The sequence below is a fragment of the Trichoderma aggressivum genome (assembly GCF_033847375.1).
Source record: "Trichoderma aggressivum f. europaeum strain CBS 100526 chromosome Unknown scaffold_014, whole genome shotgun sequence".
Classification (NCBI taxonomy): Eukaryota; Fungi; Ascomycota; class Sordariomycetes; order Hypocreales; family Hypocreaceae; genus Trichoderma; species Trichoderma aggressivum.
Genome location: NW_026946380.1, coordinates 286817 through 307191, shown reverse-complemented (window position 1 = coordinate 307191; position 20375 = coordinate 286817). Strand labels below are relative to the sequence as shown.

The following is a 20375-nucleotide window of genomic DNA, read 5'->3' as shown; positions in this document are numbered from 1 at the left end:
TATTTTCGTCAATCCTTGGGCCGCGAACGCGGAAAATCTATTCTATGGTCAATGCGGCCTGATGGCTGGAGCACGATGGGGGTGGTCGATGCGGCCTGATGGTGGTAACACAATGAGGATTCGCCACTATTTACTACGAGTATATGATATCCATGGATGATAAAAGGCCCCGGTTTCGTTTTAGAGCCTGGATCCCGGCACAAGGCCAGGGTCTTGGTAATGGAACCGAGGGTTGGGCGGCCACATTGAGTGCTATTGGTCTGATGAGCATATCAGCTCCGAAGGCATCCAATATTGTACGCCCTCTACTGTTCGTTACCATCGTATAAAGCTCTCAGCCCGCCCAATTAGTACTTGTAGCCTGTAATCATTTATATCCACTGCATTTGACGAATATTTTCTAAGCGAAACTTTACAGTGAAGATGGCCGATACATTCGGCAGCTATGTTGCTGCTGGAAATCAGCAGACGATAGATCCCAATGTGCTCTCTGGTGAGCCCTATTAGCAGGCATTTGCTTTTTTGGGCGTCAAACTAACAGACACGTCTGGATATTCACAGCATTACCAGACGTTGTGGAGGTATTGGAAGTGGCATACCACCAAGAGTCCGCCTGGGCAAAGGCTTTTCGACTTCATGTGCGCCACAAGGATGGGAGCAAAGAAGATTATTTCATGAAAGTTTGTATAACACTGTTCACTCTTGAAATGTGTCTGGTGCACGATATTAAGGTCGCTTACCAACGTAGGTCTCTTTCGACAATCACGGGAAACTGGCTCTCATGGGCGAGTTCGAATCTACAACGGCTATCCACAAGATCATACCTGAATTCTGCCCCAAGCCCATCGGATGGGGGACTTTCAAAAACGATACGAATTCCCATTTCTACATTTGCAAGTTCTACGATTTCATCGAGGGCGTACCCGAACCCAATTTTTTCTGCGAGCAACTGGCTCGGTTACATTCTAGCCACTCATCACCAGAAGGCAAATTCGGATTCCACTGCACAACCTATAACGGTAACCTTCCACAGGATAACACCTGGTGCGATAGTTGGGAAGCGTTTTTTGCTAACGGCCTACGCCATGTTTTAAAGGTCCGCGAGGATCGGGCTGGACACAACCCTGAGCTTGATGAGCTTATGCCTGCACTCTTCGACAAAATCATACCCAGACTCTTGCGACCACTGGAAAGCGAGGGACGAACGATACGACCTTCGCTAGTTCATGGAGACTTATGGTACGGAAATACAGGTATTGTCGACGGAGATACAGATGAGGGCATCGTTTATGATCCTGCCAGCTTTTGGGCGCACAATGAGTGTAGGTACCTGTAATCTTGCACTCTTACTGATTCGTGTTCCCATGCTATCACCGGCATGTAGTGAAGTCAACTAATAAGATATTGCTAGATGAGCTAGGAAACTGGCGCCCGGAGCGAAATAAATTCACTCGTCGCTATTTCCAGGCCTATCATTCCCACATACCCAAAGCCGAACCAGAAGAGGACTATGACGACCGCAACGCTCTTTATTCATTGTACGTGGCCCGCTAACGACGACAATTTTGTTGACTAAACTTATTCTTGTGATCTAGGAGATTTAACTTGCATGCTGCAGCGCTGTTTCCCAACCAAGAGTCATTTGTTCGCATGTGAGTTTCTGACACGAGAATTTTCCATATACATTGAATCGTAAGCCTAATATCGCTGCTGTAGGGCAATAGACGAGATTCAAAGACTAGCCGAAGCGTACCCCGAAGGATATACCGGCGCACCGGCATAGCTGGAGGAAAGTCTCGGAAATTGTCGACTACAAGGGAAAGATATCAAGTCCAGGAAGCCAAAGTCGATTTTGGAAGAACAATATATACACAGAGCCAACGTCACACCTCTTGAGCTTCCAAACATTCAATCTAGAGAACGCTCGTATTCTTAGCCTAGAAGCCAATGGAAAGGAAGGGCGGCTCTGTTAGCTCTTAGAACAATACATGCCTGCGCAATCGATCAAAGTGACACTAGGAGGAATATGTGCTTACGGATCGGCCCGTGGTCTCTAGGTTGAAACATCAATCACGGTCTGGAGACACTAAAAGCTACGTGCATCTCACCAATATGCACTCCATGGGCATACTCCGAGAGGCAATACGGTGTTCACACCACTAGCATACATTGGATCAAAGCGATTCAATTTTTGGTTCGATTTACTTTTGATGTATATCTCTAAGCTGTCTTGCACAATATTTAGAAAGATACTTGGTAATGGTGGCATGATTCGCTGCTGTGTTATACGTACAATACATGTACTATTCAATTCCACGGTGTTCAAGCAGTTCGCTCTCTTGCTCTCTGCACTCTCTGCTCGGGCTTCCTAATTCTATAGAGTATTTTAGTGCCCGAAGCGCTAGTAACCTAACAAGGTAGGGTAGATTTCTCCCTAGCCAACTTTGCTGCGGAGAAACCCCCCGCAAGCACTCCTTCGCCTGAACATTAGTCTCCTCTAGCTCTGGTACGGGATTTTTCACAACATAATGAAGAATGAAGAACTCGTCTTGAGGCAATGTTGGACTCTGCCGGTATTTAGACCAAATCTGATCCTCATCTTTTTATAGATATGAATTTTGACTCTCCGCATAAGCTCATCCATGCCTTCACTGCCTTAATCCATAACAACTAGCTGCCGCAGTGTGAGTGTGAACTAGGACTTTGTTAACGGATGATCTACCCTTGTCCTGTTGGTTGTATCAACTTTAAGGCTCGGCTAGATGCAGCCCGGTGGAATGACCGAGTTGGGCGCTTGCAACTCGCCTCTCATTGGGCGTCGTGAATGACTGTATTTCAGCTGATTAGGCAAAACCCCTCAGCTGGAGGTGATCCCCATCTCTCTCAACCCCCAATATTCTAAAGTAAGGTGGGCTTCATGAAGCAGGGGAGCTGTGATCGAAATCTTTGAGCCGGACGCGAAGAGGCTATATCTGCTGATACATATCAACCCTTCGATTGTCACAACCTAAAATATGCAACAATGTCGCGATTCCCAGCGGCTATAAAGACCTTACACGCCAGGGTAGCCCACACCAACACGGATGCATCTGAAGATGAGAGCCAAGAGACCGACCCGCTGGGACTTACCACGCTCTACGATCCAGCGCCTAGACATGCCATAGTCGATATCATTTTCATCCATGGACTTGGAGGAAGCAGTAGGAAGACATGGTCGAATTCGAGCCGCCCGAGGTCCTTTTGGCCGCAAGACTGGCTGCCTGTTGAGCGGGGATTTGAAGATGTACGGGTTCATTCTTTTGGCTATCGAGCAGACTGGGGCAAGAAGTGGCAGCAACAGAGTATCCTGAATATTCATGACTTTGCCGAGTCTCTAATAGGGGGGCTGAGAAACCACCCGAGTATACGTCGGGATGATACGCGCATCATTCTTGTCGGTCACAGCATGGGCGGGTGCGTTGCAAAAGAAGCCTATATCATCGCACGACAACATCCATCATATAAGGACCTAGCAGGGCGGATATATGGAATCTTCTTCCTTGGTACCCCACATCACGGCTCAGATCTGGCAGGCATCCTAGAGAGCATGCTGATCGTTGCTTGGGGCAAAAAGCCTTTTGTGACGGACCTCAAATCTGGATCATCTGCGCTCGCCTTGATCAGAGACAGGTTCCGCCATGTTGCAGCAGACTTGGCACTGTGGACTTTTTATGAGACATTGCCTACAGCCCTGGGACCTATCACAAGAATCGTGGTGGACAAAGACTCGGCGATTTTAGGCTTTGATAAAGAAAGAATTGAGGCTATGAATGCAGACCATCGCCATGTTTGCAAATTCACCACCCGCGAAGATTCTAATTACAAGATGGTACGAAATGCCCTCCACACTGCCGTTGACGAGATTAAAGATGGGTTGTTGGAGTCGACTTTATCACAACTTGATACAGCCGATAGTACGGAGATGGAATTAAATCTACGCTTAAAGTCTCTTCTTGGAGTATCCGATACATTGGAGGAGGATCTTACATTACAATCCGAGCTTAAAATGCCCGATTCCTGCGAATGGCTTACGAACAAGTCTTGTTTCATTTCTTGGAAGGAAGGCGATGCCCCGAGTATTCTCTGGCTGACTGGGAGGCCTGCTACCGGAAAATCCATCCTTTCCAGCCACGTTATTGATCACCTACGGCCTCTACCCGTATGCTGTAGCTATTTCTTCTTCAAACACTCAACTACCAACAAATCCACACTGAGCGACTGCTTTAGGTCTCTCGCCTTTCAGATGGCAACTCAGGATAATCTGGTGAGGGAGAAGCTTATGCAGCTTGAACACGAGGGTATCGCTTGGGACAAGACGGATGACGCTACCATCTGGACAAAGCTTTTCGTCGACAGAATATTCAAGTTACCATTCGAAAAGCAGCACTTCTGGGTGATTGATGGCCTTGACGAATGCGGCAATTTCGGTTCGCTCTTCACCAAGAAGCTTTTGGCCAAATTACCACGTAAGCGTGAACTTCGAGTTTTCGTTACAAGCCGCAATCTAGATACAGTTGAGCGTGGGTTGGCATCTCTCGGGCCTCAAGTGACTACCTACGCTTTATCAGATTCAGATACCCTCGAGGACATTCGGCTGTTTCTGGCCACAAAGCTTAGAGAGTTGGACCGCCTGGAGACAGAGGACGATTTGGAGGCCATGTGCAACAAAATTCTCAAAAAATCTTCCGGCTCTTTCCTCTGGGCTCGCCTAGTCTTGCAGGAATTCGAAAACGCTTGGACTGAGGAGGCCATGGAAGACGTCTTGAAGGAAGTTCCTGGAGAGCTTTGCGACTTGTACAGTAGGATGGTGCAGTCAATCGAGATGGACAGGAGCAAAACAAGCCTTGCGAGGACTATATTGACCTGGGTGGTCCTAGCACGACGCCCTCTGAGTTTGGATGAGCTACGGTGCGCTGTAAAACTCGATCTCAATCAGACTCTTCAGAACATGAGAAGGGCGATTCCTAGTTTATGTGGACAACTTGTCTACGTTGATCCAACAGACAGGGCGCACATAATACACGAAACAGCGCGAGAGTTTCTTCTCGATCAGAGCCTATGCTCCGAACTTACTGTTTACAAAGAGCGCGGCCACACTAACATTGCGGGTATTCTAACACGATTTCTGTCTGGCGATTGTCTTAAAGCATTGCAAATGAAGTCGCAACGGTCGATGAAGATGAAGGGATTCGCCAAATCAGCGTCCACAATGCCTCTTGACTCATCTCTGCTTGATTATGCGTCGACATTCTTTTCGGAGCACATATATCGCTGTTCATCAGGAGATGACGTATTGATGGAAGAAATATGCACTTTTCTCAATACCAATGTCTTATCATGGATCGAACATGTTGCGAAAGGCGGTGATATAAGTCACATTACACGAGCCGCAATGAACCTTCGCGGTTATTTAGGCCGCCGAGCGAAATACGTTCCCCCGACGGATTTATCTGTCAGCATTGTCGAAGGTTGGGTGACGGACCTCATTCGTGTAGCTGCCAAGTTTCAATCTCAGCTACTCACATCACCGCGTTCAATCCACCGCCTAATACCCCCTCTATGCCCATCAGAGTCTATGATTTCCAGGACCTTTTCAAGAGATCGGCGATCAGCGACGTTCGTCGTTAAAGGTCTTCCTGCTGGAACGTGGGATGACTGTCTGAGCCGCCTCGATTTCCAGAAGGGCCAAGCAACCGCAGTCTGTCATGGAGATGGCTTTTTCGCCGTTGGGCTGTCAAACGGAAAGATTTTTCTTTACAACGCCGGATCTCTTCAGCTACATGTGACCATCACACACCCCGAAAGAGTCAAATTTCTCCAGTTCAGCCAAGATGACGAATACGTTGTCTCTTGTGGCGCCAAGTCAATGGTCCTATGGAGGCCAACAACAGGCATTCAATTATATAAATTCCCCCTACAATCGCCCCCTCTTGGAGTCACATTCTTGGCTCTTGATGAAATTCTTTGCGCATTCCAATCTGGTAGTCTCACAAGATGGTATATCCCCTCAAACACTGTTGTTAAATCGTTATGTATGCACTTGCTAACAATTGTTAGGAGCCTCGAGAGATTCCAAAACGGCGCCTTAGTACTAGACAACCTTGAAGATGACTACTCGCACACACAATACACTGTGCCGCAACAGTCTCCAAGCTGTGTAGCTTTTTTGATTACGAGCGACGCTATCCTACTTGCTGTCGGCTATCGAAAACACCCGGTACTGATATGGAACACGCTGGAGCAACAAGTATTGGGCCAATGTGTCGTTGATGCAAACAATGGCATCGATGATATGGTATTCAATCCCAACCCGGACATCATTGCGCTGATAGTATCATGTAATGATGGGAGATTATGCATTTTCGACTACCTAACGATGAAGTTGACGTTCACCATGCCAAACGTGTATGCGCAAAGCGTGGCCTGCTCACCCGATGGTCACAGTCTGGTCACGGGTGGCAGTCATGGAATGATCGAAGTTTTCGACTTTGACCATGATTATGATGGCAACACTATCCTGATGCCTATTTATCGCATCGACGGGCTATATGACTCGGTCCGTGGTGTCGCCTTCAGCTTTAACGGACTGCGCTTCCTCGACGTTCACTCCCAACAGTGCCGTGTGTGGGAGCCAACAGCCCTTGTCAGAAAGAACAATGAACTAGAGAGTACCAGTGATGCCGCAACTCTCCCTGTAACAACAGTCGGCATGCTGAATGGCCCTGAAGAACCGGAAATTACAAGTCTCATGGAGGTATCGAGGGACGGCCAGTGTGTCATTGCGGGCAAGCGGCGAGGAGATGTTTGTCTCTTCTCTACCGCCGACGGAGCCGAGGCTTGTACACTTTACCAACACGCGCGGGGAGTATCTGTCATAGCGGTTGCTCTTGGAGAAGAGAAGAATATTGTTGTTTCAGCTGATGACTCTGGCCGTGTCCTAGTCGGCGAGCTAGTAATGTCTTTGGGGGATATTGCCACAGGGTTTCAGGGACAAAAACAACCAGCAGCCCGTATCATTCTTGACCGTCGATTCGGTGGTGCGGTAGTGCGGTTGCTCATCAATGACACAGCCGACCGGCTTCTCATAACTGGCCACAACTTTGATGAGCTTTGGGGGTTGCCGTCAGGATCAGTCCACAAACAGACACAGCAGCCATCTACGGACGACTCTACGACAAATTATTGCGCTTTGGATTGTAACAGAGCAGCCAGCTCTTCCGCCCGCACGGCGTTCCGACATCCTGCAAATCCAGAGTGGTTCGTAATCATCACTGGCGATGTGGCGCGAGTCTTTCGCTGGGCCGACTATCAAGAATTGACTTCTACGGAGGGCATTCGCCTTCAACGGCCGACGCCATCCTTGGAGCCCAGTTCTCAGAGAGAGTCTCCACGGTCACCGAAAGCTCAACGATTCGAACCTTTGCGACATAACTCCGATTGCACTTTCACAACGGCATCATACCATGTCGGGTCTGAATACGTCGTCGAGCTTCTTAGAGCCTCATCTGCAGCGCCGCAAATCCACTTGTGGTCAGCCGCGACCTTTGATCCTAACTTACCAGGAACATCGGCCTTTCCCATCACAGCGCCTGGCCTCGGTGTTGTGCGTTCATCTGTGCGGTCAGTCATCGGATTTGTAGGTCCATCAACTCTGGTTTTCTTAGATAATGATCTATGGATATGCAGTGCCGAATTGAAGCCCAAAGTTACCGGTAAAAATGGGAATATCGGTAGAATTCGGCCATCATCACCCAACACAAATATCCGTCGTCATTTCTTTGCGTTGAGTGAATGGTGCGATACAGAGGGCGAACTGAAGTGTGTACTAGCCGCAGTCTCGGGGATGACTCCGCACACCTACAGTCAGGAAGCTATATTTGCGAGTGATCATCGTGTTGTGGTAATAAAGGGTGGATTTGAGTTTTCTGAAAGGATTACTGTAACGAAGACATGACTTGTTGGTTCAAAGATCCTAAACGCCTAGATAACGTTGAGACCGGCATCTGTTTCCAGTCTATGGACTTGAGAGGCAGTAGTATATCAGTTTTTAGGATTAGATGAGTGGAAGCTCAGCGCATGGTAACACTACAAGATTTCGGCGGTTACCATTGAGACGCTAATTAGCAATTATGAAGGAGGCTGGGATCATAGTGAATCATTGGCCTATAAGTGTAAACATATAAGGTCAAACGAGGAGAAAGATCTTCGGAAACAGATTAGTAAGAACATAGTGTTTTACAGTTGTACCTTATTTGTCACTGTATGAGAAACTCCTTCTTTATGCGTTCAGCATCTCCCAATATGAAGGGCACTTTATCCTCTTGTTGGTCCATCGATCTCATAAGGAAATGCCATCATGTCAATGATCAAAAGCCTACCCCACCAGTGATTAAATAATCGCGACTTCGTTCGAGAGGCCGTATCACTCTATGCAGCATTTCTTGTCTCCATTTCTCTGGTGGCGCACTCCTATTTCCTCCGAGACACCATGAGACAGCGTCAGCATAATCACCACCTGCTTCTTGATTGACATGACACTGCCACTCTCGAGCCGCCAAGACATCATAACCCGCCTTCTCTATATTATTCTTCCCAGCTGGTAATTTCTTTCTCCATGGCTGGTCTTCTAGAATTTGACCGAAACAAAGCTCCAAGAGTAGGATGCCCAGAAGATCAAGTGTCTCGGCGAAATAAAACTTATTTTTGGGCGCAGAAGACTTGCCCCGTTTGTTCATAAGTTTGAAGTTTTGACTTATATGTGGTTGGTCAATTTCGACGACAGTTGCATCGGAATTGCCTCTGGGGAAAAGAAAATCGGCTCTTTTGGGAGATGGAGGTAGCCATGGAGATTCCAGAAGCTGAAGATATGTGGATGCAATAATTAATGACAGCGTATATCTCTGTGAACGCGTGAATAGTGGATGTATTTCGCCTTGGAGTATTTGGTCGAGAGTCACAGAGGGCATTACGTTGGTGCTGTGCTGATGGATATTGTACACGTAGTAGCGACAGTTCTGATCAATGAGATAGCCATAGCACAATCTTCCTGGTGGTTCAAATGAAGTGCAAATGTTTAATATCTCATGAGTCGTGCTGCGGAGTGAAGAGGTGGTGACGCAGGTAAGTGTAACTGATGATGACCCGGAGCTAAGCGTATATGTAAGCCACGTTACAGACGTGAATAGTCTCCGGTGATATTTGCAAACCTTTTTGATCCGACACTTGCTTCTGCGTTACCCTTCATCTGAAGAGCTGACCCATTTGGATAGCTCTGTTTGTGGCTAGGCTGATGAATAGGAACTGTGATACTCTCATCTAATCTTGCCGTTTCTGGGTCGTCGACTTCCAAAACTCTGATCTTCCGAACTAATTAATCAGCAGCAATACGCCCATTCAGAGTGATATCAAACTCCGCCTTCCCTGCTACCCGATGTTGGAGCAGCAGTTTTGCGTCATGTTGTTGACATTGGCAAGTCCAAGCAGAAGCCAGTGCTTGATAAGCGCTCTTCGCCTTCTTCCAGAAACCGCACATGGCTAAGTCATTTGTTTGTGATTGTTGGGTTGACTTTCTATGTGTCGATATGCGTAAGCCTTCATCGCTGGTTTTCAATAGTCTTTCTAGCTTGTCGTTATATTCCTGGAGTTCACCAAAGAGTCTTTTGCGCAGGGCTTCATTGTTGCAAAGCTTGAATTTGTATACTTGATGCGCAAGTCCCTCTTTTGAGAAGAATGTTTTAAGTTTCATTCGTTTGCTTGATGTTAGTTTCTAGCGAAGATAATCAATTATCTGTTACAGACGTAGATCTGGGTTTTCTTACTGAGTTGGCAAGCAATTTCTGTGCCCATTCGGAGTCAATGAGAAGCTCTCTGTTTATTTCTTCCAATATCCGTCTCATATTCTGTATGTATTGCATATATAGTTCATAGGAGCCTTCAAGACGCTTCTCCAAGAGTTCCGCAACAGACTTATCTTGCCAACGATCGCCCCCTGGTGCGTTGAGGAGTTCTGCAATCATGTCGTCATCTGCTACGAGAGGAAGCAGAAGCTGTCTCATGTTGATTGTAAATGATAGCTTATGGAAATTCAGCTCATTCTTCCAATTTATGTATTCGTTTTTGATGGTGAGAAAAAGGCCAACCCGTTCCGCAATGTCCTGATATGCCTCGAGAGCATTAATGGCGATGGGAAAAGCGCCAAGAACAATTCCGGCGATCTGGAATCCTGACATTGCGAAGAAATATAAGATGTTGAATGTCGAGCGGGAAAGAAAAGCCAAATTTGCGCGATTAATGGGGACGACTTTGCTCCCGAAAATCAGGCTGAGCTTGCCAGTTGGTTACACTACATGTACCTATATGCAATTCGCTTTGACCAATCGCACATCGCATCACACGAAATATCTCCATGTGCTCACCAAGCGGGGTAGTGGCGACTCATCAGACATCCAGTTATCTATTAAAGAACAAATCCCTTGTTTACTCTTCATTATTTATTAACATAGAGTATAGCCGTTTCATATTGTCTCGCTTGTTCCATAACCATGGCAACTTTGATACAATTTTCGACCATTTCGGCTACGAGCCAGAGCGTACGACACCATTTCCTCTACTTGATAACACTCATAGAGGAGCAAAACAAAGACAGATCTTTCAATTTACAATCGTCAGTAATTTCTGACTATTTAGACAGATTCTCTCTATGGGCTGGAAATATAGGCGCAATGCATAATCCACAATCTCCATTATCACTCGATCAACAACTCTTCGAGGCCGCGGACATATGGAAACAAATAAAACGACAGTTAGATGAGATAATAGAGGCTATAGGCGATTGTTAGTAATTGTGAATACATACGACGTTCTTTTCTGACAGATAATAGTAACTAACATAATTCAACATGGTCATCCGAAGAGCGATACTCCACTCGATTTAGATATCTGCTCTGATCTGGCCTCAATTCTTGGACTCAATCCGATCGATGAGATTGACGAGTTTTCTTTGGATGAAATTACTGTGGCTCTGCGAATAATTTCCGAATCTATAAATTCCCTCTTCCAGTTAAGTACGCTCGTGAGCAAGTCAGCATCTTGCAAGCGTTTCGAAAATGCAATTCGAGTCTCCGACCCGGCTTTCCCTGATGCCATTGATATTGATATTGTTAAGCAAAAGCATACCAAGCTTCGTAATGGCGGGCTTCTATCCAGATTAGGCAGCGCCATTGCTAAAAGAAGGCAAATCCTCAAATATTATAGGGAACGCATATCTCGGCCTGACGTTGATGAATCTGGTCGTAGCGCTGAGGAAGATCATGGCATGTCTTCGCCAAACGCCTCAATGATAGCAGATTCAACGTCTGATCTTGCTCTCCCCCGTCTAGCTGATATAGCTAAGGCTCACGATTCTTTTGAATGCCCAATATGCTTTACGATACAATCTTTTGATGGGGAAAAATCGTGGCAGTAAGTACATTATGCTGTATTTATAATAACTAAGCTCCAATCCTATCTACTGACTTTCAACCCAGGATTCACGCATTTAGTGATCTCAAAGCGTATGTATGTACGCTGGGTGGAGCAGAGTGCGATGCAAAAATTTTTGAGGATTGCGATACGTGGTTTGAACATGAGTTGCGGAGACACAGATGTGAATACATATGTACTCTTTGCAGCCGTGGACCCTTTTCGTTCGAACGCGTAGCGGCACACATTCAGAACAACCATGGGAATTTCTCAGATGTCCAGCTAAAAAGACTTCGAGAAGGAGGGAGGCAAAACCCCACTAACTTCAAGGCCGAAGACTGCCCATTCTGCAACGAATGGAAAGGTGTCCTTTCGAGAATGCCAGATCGGATGGGGAGAGCAATTCCTTTGGCACGAGATGTTTTTGTCAGCCATGAGGAATTCAAAAAACACGTTGCCGTACATCAAGAACAGCTCGCGATTCTCTCTCTATGGCCAGCTACCAGCGGTGAAGAAGCATTAGGTTCTAAATCCGTTAACGCATCAAATTCAGCATCAACATCTAAATCAACAGCGTCATCTAAGTCAGCAGAAGCACCTAGGTCAATTGCAATGTCCAAGTCAGCAGCAGCACTTAAGTCAGCGACATCTAAGTCAAAAGCAACATCTAAGTCAGCAGCAATGGCCCAAGGAAAGTCAAAAGAGGCTGAAAATCGACGAGCTGACAAACCCGCAATTGAAAGAGGTGCAAAGTCAGTACTTACTTGGCAATGTGTACGCATCCAATGACCGTCAATACTTGACGTGAAAACTAATGGTTTACAGTGTCATTGCGGCATGGGCGGCATGCTATGGGATGCGTGGCCTCAATGCACAGAACATTATTGTCAACATCGGCGCTGCAGCAATTGTACTGTATCTCAAGATACAATGGGCCTTTCGCGTCCCTTGAAATAGGTACATACAGTTGGACTTGCTCGATTAATCTATATACCTAAGTATCTACCTAGGAACGTGTAGGTATATTGGATAGTGGACTACGAATGATCAGGCTAGCATTTCCACGTTACTTCCATATAAATTGATGTTCTTGTCTACATGTATGTATTTAGGTATGTAGTGTCTTGAAATACCTAAGCCAAAATAATGCATTTACCTTATTGAATATGATTGCAGCCTCCACTTACGTATGTTGTATCACACGGTTATAGATCAGGTATGTAGCATTGATTAAACGTCCAGGTTCCAAATATCATGGGTCAATATCATGTAACCGTCAGCTGACCCTCCAATTGAACAGCCTCAACTCCCGCTGCTCATTCCATTCATCATTCTTTACCCGCAGCTCCCTCCAGAACTCGAAACTGACAACAAATCCCACCGGAATGAGTGCACGTTACTTGGTATCACAGGTTGTGGTTTGCATGTGCAACGTGAGGGCTCCACGCACCAAAATGGGGGCTACAGTAGTGCTATATCCGGTCCCCCTTCAGAAGATTTCTGGCGCTAAAATGGCCTCAATACGCTTGCTTCTAGTTTCAATACCGCATTTCGCCCCCAAAGCACAACCTCTCCCTTGAGTACCATATAAGTACTGATTTTGTTCTACGAGAATAAAAGGTATTAACCGTGAGTAATTCTATCGAATTTGAAAGCGGTTTCTACCAAAAAGAATGAACAAAACAGCAAAAAATTGGTAGACCAGCCGGTGTTCGAACCTAGACGTTGCGCTCCGTCTTCGCCGCGCCGTTTTCGGCCTCTGCAGTAGGCACGGCTCAGTCAACCCGTTTCGGTGTTAACCACTCGGCGATTTGTTCTTTCACGGGCTGTTGTACCAGATATTGAGAGAGGACGGGTGATTCTTTACTTAAGAAGGGCATTGTCTACATAGGCCGACGTTGAGTGCAAGAGAACAAGACAAGTTTGAGGCTTAGACGGGAGACGGCGCTGTTTTTATAGCTCAGAAAGGCCTGCGGGGGATGTTACAGGGATCAATGCGACGCTACTGAGGGAGGATCCGCGTTAAGCGTCAGCGACCCACGTCCGTTTCTACCGGATCGCGGGAACAGAACAGACCAAGAGATTGTGGCTCCAGACTAGCACAGACTCAGATAATTGATGCGAGCCGGTGCATTCAGAGCGGATTCGAGACTCGGGTGGAGATGATGCCTCGAATATCTGCAACAAGGCACGATCAAGCGCATAATTACGGTTGGCGAAATGAACACCAGGGATCCCACTGTATTGTATGGATCTCATATACGCATTGTCAAGTGCTTCAATCATTCCAAATCCAATTTGGTGGAAAAAGACAGCAATCAATACAAAAACTGCGCGAATAATATCAGGCCAAACCAATGCCGAGCAGCCTGCGATTCAACTCAATTTATGTGAGTCTGCTGGATATCCACAGTCGCCTTTTCCTTCGCCGTCAATGACTCGGCGGTGGTGGTGGTTGCGTTTTCCTCACTGATTTGAGCTACAGGCTCTGGCCCACGAAGCTCGCCATTGATATGGCCATTGCAATTTGCATCCCCTACCGGACACTTGTCCACTCTAAATTCCGTTTTATCCTCTTTTAATGGGAAGCCAGCAGAGCATGGCCACAATGCATCCACTTGACTCTCGACTCTGGGTTCGTAAACACGCCGGAATAGCTGGGCTGCTGGCAATACTTTGAACAGCATCGTTTTACCTCCGGCCTTCCCATTTGGGTTCTTCTCAGTGTAAAAACGAAGAAATTGATGCAAAAGCATGTTTATGACGAAGAGAGTAACAAAGACCACCAAGAGGACAATCATGCCAACCATGGAAAAGGTTTGGAAGTTGGGGCTTGAGAGAACAAAATCACCCGCGCCATCGGCAGGATCACCATTCTCGTCTTGCATAATGTTGTCCAGTCCACTGCCAGCCTTATACGTCGTGGTATCCAAAAGGACATTCCGTGTCAATACAAAGCTGGCCAGAATCAGACGCTTCAGGTCGTCGGCGATGCTTGAAACTTCTGCGTTTATGGCGCCGTTGGGGCTTGTGCTTGCGGATTTAAGTGCCGATAGACCACCTCCGTTGCCCAAGTTCACCACCACCGGAAGACCCAAAGCTCTTTCCAAGACACTGAGCAGAACGGGTTTAATCTTTATGCCTTTCAATTCTCGAAGGCCGTAGATGTTTGTGACGTTTTGGGAACCGTAGGTCCAGCTGTCTTGTTGCCAGCAGGAGAGCGCTGGTCTTGATCGCTGGACCCAAAAGGGCGCGTTGAAAGGAACCGAAATATTCTCCGTCCGAACTTCTGTCTTATACCACGGATCATCTCCTTGTTTGATGCTCGCTCTGTGGGCTGACCAAGCCACAATAGCAAAGGAGATGTTGCCATTTTGGATAGACTGATTGACTGCGTTTGGATGAAATTGGAATGTCGCTTTCGGAGCATCTTGAAGAGCATACGGATTGATGGGGACCACTGCCCCTTGGGTGGCATCATCCCACAAGCGATATACGTCCGTATTTGCATTCGAGGCGTTTGAGATCCACCCATACTCGGTTCTACAAGAGCCTGTAGCATTTAATGCAAGCTCGGAACCGTGTTGGAGGCCGATATCAATTCCAGTGAGTGAGTAGGTGTACGAATACTGATAGATATTTTCACCTCCCACTTGGCCAAGAAGGATTGGCTCTTCTATTTTCACATTGTCTCCTAGTGTACCGAGGGAGGCATCCACACTGCCGAGGGCACGTAGGTTTGCGGGAGAGAGTATCCCGTAGTTTTCGAGTTGAGTGGTCGTGTCGTTGATCAAACTAGGATAGTAGACGGCACTCGGTCGTGCAGGTGCAACAGTCCCGACTTGCATCAACGAGGGCCCAACGATCCCCAGTGACAAGCTGCCACCGTAGATGATGAACGCTAGGACGCAGAATATGAGACCGTAAGCGAAATCAGATTCGGATCCAAAGTAATGGAATGCATATTTTGCCAGTTCTTTGAAAGCAAACCAAGAGTCGTTGGAATTCCAAAGGGTTACCAGAGCAAGATGTCGCCGCCGAGTCGTTGCTCCAGGAAATACTATGGCAATAAAGCAGATAAGATCCCAGAGTGCCACAAAAACCAAGGTCAGAATAACGGAGATTCCGGCTGTTAGGATTGTTCCGCCATAGGTGGTAAATGTTATCGCCCAGACGGCGCCATCTTTGGTCGGTACAAAGAAGGGGCGGTGAAGCACATAGGAATCGTCTACTAGTGATATGTCAACCATTATGAGTTGATTGACAGGAAGATTAGGTGAAGAGATTCATGTCATAATTCCTACATCGTAGTAACTTAACGCTACTGATATTGCAAACTTAAATATAAACCTATGCTCTCTGGTAGCATGAGATGCGAAGGCCGACACTCGAATAACCCAGATACTGCTCGGAAGAGGGGCCCAACCACACCTCCATTTTAACGAAATAAACAGTCTTGCATAATTCAGCTCTAGCGAATTCTATCTACTGCATCCATCCTTCCACTTGGCTCAATGTGACTGGTTAGTCCCCAAATCTTCATGCGTGCTGCCACGTCTTAGGCAGGACGCTTGCCAAATGGGGTGTCAATCTACAGAGGGGAAGTCAACGAGCCTCAAAGATTGGGTAGAAAAGCGCCGAATCGGCTGTGATGGGCAAGGGTTCATCCATTTGAGATGTGAAGAGTCACGGATTGTTCAAAACACATACCAACTTTCGCTGCAATTCTTACAATCAAAACACCCCTCCACTCTCCATCTCATATCCAGTTCCAAATAGTCGTGAATAAGTCTTTGTCTCATTCTTTGATTTCTGTATTGAGATTGTAATCGTCATATTGATCAATGTTTTCCTGGGTGTTGTCACCTAGCGTGATCATTGCGTGAGAAATGATATAAACCTGTAGGCAGCATAGGTGCTTTCTTTGCCGAATTCCGTGGATTTGCACCAGACAACAAATTGATAGGCTATATGGTTATGAGGCGAAGGTAATTGTTAGGCATTATCATGAATGGATATTAATTGATTGATACCCTTTTTGCTTCTCGCTGCCTAAAGCCGCATCTGTACCCAATGAGGAGACGAGTGAAAGCAAGTGTGTCACAATCAACGCCATATTGTCAGGAGGGACATGCTTGTGTCAATTCGACTGTGTATTGCGACTCACCAAATATGACTGCTCATACAGAGTGTACTTACACGCCTCATTATTTCCGCTTCATCTATCCCCTGGCATGTCTTGTGGGTCTCCCCATGCGGCTGAAAAGGCCTGCCTGCATATGACAATGTAGAGACTACCGAATAACCTTAGCCCACGATGGCCCGCCAAGAAAACCGTCACCGAACCGGATTCTGATAGGCAGATAGAACTCTGAGGCACCGTTGTTGTCTTAACCTAGTTGAGACTCACCGTCGTTAGCTGCATGGCCCCCATTGTGATTGAACATCTAAAAATGGCGTATTCAGCTGGGTCCTGTCCCTGCGAGAACGTACCTATTTTGAGGCTCTTCGTACAGTAGACTAGGTAACGTTTAGAGTCAAACTCACTTGTAAGTTCGCGGAAGAGGATAAATAATGTTGTCTCACTTCAATGGCCCCCAACCTGTACCCGATCAAATCGCCCTCCTCATTCATCTCTTCCTCTGTTATACCCCGCAGATCACACACCCCCAATTCATGCAATGCACAAACAACACCTCCTTACACTCTTTGGCCTTTACGCGGCTTCTGTGACTCTCGCACAGTCGCCACAGTCGCTCTTGTCGGTCTTAGAACAAAACGGGTTCACAGAATTTGCTAAACGACTTCAGGCAAGCCAGCCTGTGCTTGCCAATCCTGGCGTTGTTGTATATGCCCCAAGCAATGGTGCTTTCGTTGTTGGCGTCAATTCTACTGTCTCCCGCCGTCAAGCTGGCGCTGCCTCCGGCCTCGAGAACTCGCTCTACTTTTCAAATGCGATCAAAAATGAGTATATTGATCCTTCTGCTGGCGGTCAAAACAACTCCTCTGCAAGGCGATTCCGGAAGCGGACGGCCTCTCTAGGAACTGTCCTCGAGACGCTGTATCAAAGCCCATCAGTGCGCCTCGGCCCCGGGAATAACCAAACTCTCGTTGAGAGGAGCGTTCCTGCTGCATCGCTTCCATTCGTGTTTTCAGGCTCAGGGAAAACTTCCAAAGTTACAGGTCCCGACATTCCTTTCAACAGTGGCGTTATTCGCCCCATTGATGCGCTCCTTAGCCTACCAGGGAACTTATCGTCAACTCTTCAGACATTAGGCGAGGTCAAGTTCGCTGAAGCTTTGCAACAAGCAGGCATAGTTGAAGCTCTTGAAAACACAGGGTCCATTACTGTCCTGGCACCAAGCAATGATGTGTTCACCCTTTCTAGCACACTTACACAGGCCCAACTTGGGCAGGTACTGAAAGAGCATATCATTGTCAGCCCATCATTCCCGCTGTATTCACCTTGGCTTGTCGATGGGCTGACTGTCCGCACTCTTGGTGGCTCCAATGTCTCTGTTGTAATCAAAGATGATGTTGCCTATTTGAATGGTGCCCGAATTCTAGGAGGAGATTCTCTCATTCAAAACGGCGTTGTCCACACTATTGATAAGGTACGTTGCGTCCACTGTGGCCATGTTTTGGTCTATGGCAGTATGAATGCTTATTACCCTTAACAATAGCTTCTGAGTGGAAATATTCCCACTGTTCCCACCAATACTGCGATAACTACACGACCACTGTCGTGGGAAACTCTAGCTCTCACAGTTATTGGCACAGCTGTTGCCCGACATTTTCTCTTTTAAGCCACGTAAAGTTGAGCCGAAACTGAAATTACATTCAAAGCCTTCATTTTGCGCATGTGTATCACCTGGGAATTGCGGGCCGTTAGATTACAGCCACAAGGAGCGTTATGTACCTCATGAAGTGTCTACTCTAATAAATTGAGTAAAAAGAAATTGTAGACTCATGTGAATTTACCTCGTGACTCCCGAAATCATACAGTGAACCGTACTAGTTCTACTTATGTTCATCCTCCCGATTTCTATTTCCAATGGCTCCCAATTTCTCGTATATCTTCTATTAAAGCAGGGGGATTATCCAACCCAGGGAAGTGCCCACCGAAGTCATGGTCTATTCGGCTCTGTTAGTACATTGGAGATCCAAGTAACTTGAGCAAAGGTTTCCCACTTCGGTAATGGACCAAATTGCCCACGGTTTCAATTAATTCGCGTGGCCAATAATGGACATTGTATTTGAAGCCACTGAAGAGCATGGGAGCATCCGTGCGGGCCCTCGTATAATTGTATCGAAATCCAGTTTGGCCGATAGGATTCTGGAAGTAGATGTATCCGGATGTCAAGATTGATTTGGTCAGATAATAAAGGGATATGATGCGAAGAATCTCATTGTGAGTCAACACGGATGGGCTGGTGCCCGCCTTGGGATCCGACCCTGAGATAATTAGCTGATGTTTCATCAAAAGTGAGTACACACAAAAGCCCATACATTCAATATACTTCTCTCCAATCCACACCAGCTGTCCGATCGGGTTATCGTATAGCACAAGGCCAATATCATTAGGCTAATTCTGCGTCAGTGTATAGAACCTAGCGCGGCGGTATGGTGCAGCTTACCTTTGTACTTTCCTCACTAAAGTACGCGCTCCCCGTAGCTGACCAGTCAACATATCTCTGCTCTTCGAATTGATCAAGAGGTGTATTTAGCGTAATATTTTCAGCCTTCAGCTGTTCTGGAGTTAAGGGTAGAAAAGGCAATAAGGCAAGGTGTGCAGCTCTTGCTGAGGTATTGAACCCATCGAACTGACCCCACGCTACGCCTGTGCCCCAATCGGTACCATGAACTGCATAGGTCTTATACCCTAAGACTTTTGTCATCAGAGTGTTGAACACACGGGCGGAATCGTCCACAGTCCAGTTAGCTCCTGGAGCGGATGAGAACGCGAAGCCTGGTAGTGATGGTACAACCACGTCAAATGAAACCCGTTTCCCAGTAGATGTCTTTGCTTTCTGTGTGAGGCCTTTTATGATTGGAATGAATTCGAGAAATGACCCTGGCCAACCGTGGTAGAGAATTAGTGGGATCGCATCCGGTTCATTTGACTTTTCATGTATGAAATGCACATCAAGATTCTCTATTTTGGCTGTGAAATGGTTGTACCTTGAACGGCATATGATTAGAATAACAATTATAAACAGTATCATGTTTCATAAACTACACCTGTTCAGTGATTTTTCTTCTTTGCGCCAATCAAAGTCAACGAGCCACTGGTTTTTGAAGGCTTTTAGAGTATCTAGACTGATGCCAGCTTCATTCCCTGGATATTGAGGGATATTATCCGGCAGTTCGGTATCTCGAATACGCTCTAGCATGCGAGAAACACCGTCAGAGATGTTAATGGTAAAAGGCTTCAAGTTGTAGGAATCATGATTGTCATTGGTGACAGGTGATGCAGCAGTCAATGTGCATAAATATAAGAAGGAAAAGCCAAACGGTTTCATGCTGGAGGTAGGTGAGTGTTGCAGTAACTTTCAGGACAGTATGAAGAACTCTTGGCTTTGACAAAATAACTGTATAAATAGCAATTTGCTTCTCAAAGCCAATTTCTCTGGATATATATTCACATAATGATTTCCACCTATAGAATGTAATGTAGGCCCTTCGATTTCACCAAGTTACATCCCGGCTTTAACGTCCGGCGTTTACATCTAATCCATTCGGGATAGGGCATTATGAATGCGAAAACCTCCGATGAAGGGTTTGAATGGTGCTATACGCTGGCGAATTGATATGTTGATTAGAGATACATAGCGGGCTTTGCGGTAATTATATATTGCCGCATATTGCCGCGTATT

General features: G+C 46.5%; 6 protein-coding genes across 6 annotated transcripts; 3 read left to right on the top strand and 3 right to left on the bottom strand.

Annotated features, from left to right (window-relative positions):
* Window positions 1–423: 423 nt before the first annotated feature.
* Triagg1_4486 (uncharacterized protein) lies at window positions 424–1783 on the top strand (the record flags this gene model as incomplete). The annotated part of the gene is made up of 6 exons (XM_062898894.1): window positions 424–493; window positions 562–680; window positions 749–1322; window positions 1412–1538; window positions 1596–1652; window positions 1717–1783. 6 exons carry the CDS (start codon window positions 424–426, stop codon window positions 1781–1783), a joined length of 1014 nt encoding a protein of 337 aa, XP_062756503.1.
* A 1239-nt stretch (window positions 1784–3022) lies between these two features.
* Triagg1_4485 (uncharacterized protein) lies at window positions 3023–7993 on the top strand (the record flags this gene model as incomplete). Its single annotated transcript, XM_062898893.1, has 1 exon — window positions 3023–7993. The coding sequence occupies one exon, from the start codon at window positions 3023–3025 to the stop codon at window positions 7991–7993; it is 4971 nt and encodes a 1656-aa protein (XP_062756502.1).
* A 1416-nt stretch (window positions 7994–9409) lies between these two features.
* On the bottom strand, window positions 9410–10268 carry Triagg1_4484 (uncharacterized protein; the record flags this gene model as incomplete). Its single annotated transcript, XM_062898892.1, has 2 exons — window positions 9410–9805; window positions 9858–10268. The coding sequence occupies 2 exons, from the start codon at window positions 10266–10268 to the stop codon at window positions 9410–9412; spliced, it is 807 nt and encodes a 268-aa protein (XP_062756501.1).
* Window positions 10269–13880: 3612 nt separating this feature from the next.
* Triagg1_4483 (uncharacterized protein) lies at window positions 13881–15749 on the bottom strand (the record flags this gene model as incomplete). The annotated part of the gene is made up of 1 exon (XM_062898891.1): window positions 13881–15749. One exon carries the CDS (start codon window positions 15747–15749, stop codon window positions 13881–13883), a length of 1869 nt encoding a protein of 622 aa, XP_062756500.1.
* A 1431-nt stretch (window positions 15750–17180) lies between these two features.
* Window positions 17181–18305, top strand: Triagg1_4482 (uncharacterized protein; the record flags this gene model as incomplete). The annotated part of the gene is made up of 2 exons (XM_062898890.1): window positions 17181–18113; window positions 18183–18305. The coding sequence occupies 2 exons, from the start codon at window positions 17181–17183 to the stop codon at window positions 18303–18305; spliced, it is 1056 nt and encodes a 351-aa protein (XP_062756499.1).
* Window positions 18306–18646: 341 nt separating this feature from the next.
* On the bottom strand, window positions 18647–20021 carry Triagg1_4481 (uncharacterized protein; the record flags this gene model as incomplete). Its single annotated transcript, XM_062898889.1, has 5 exons — window positions 18647–18954; window positions 19009–19084; window positions 19137–19252; window positions 19328–19663; window positions 19739–20021. The coding sequence occupies 5 exons, from the start codon at window positions 20019–20021 to the stop codon at window positions 18647–18649; spliced, it is 1119 nt and encodes a 372-aa protein (XP_062756498.1).
* Between the last annotated feature and the right edge of the window lie 354 nt (window positions 20022–20375).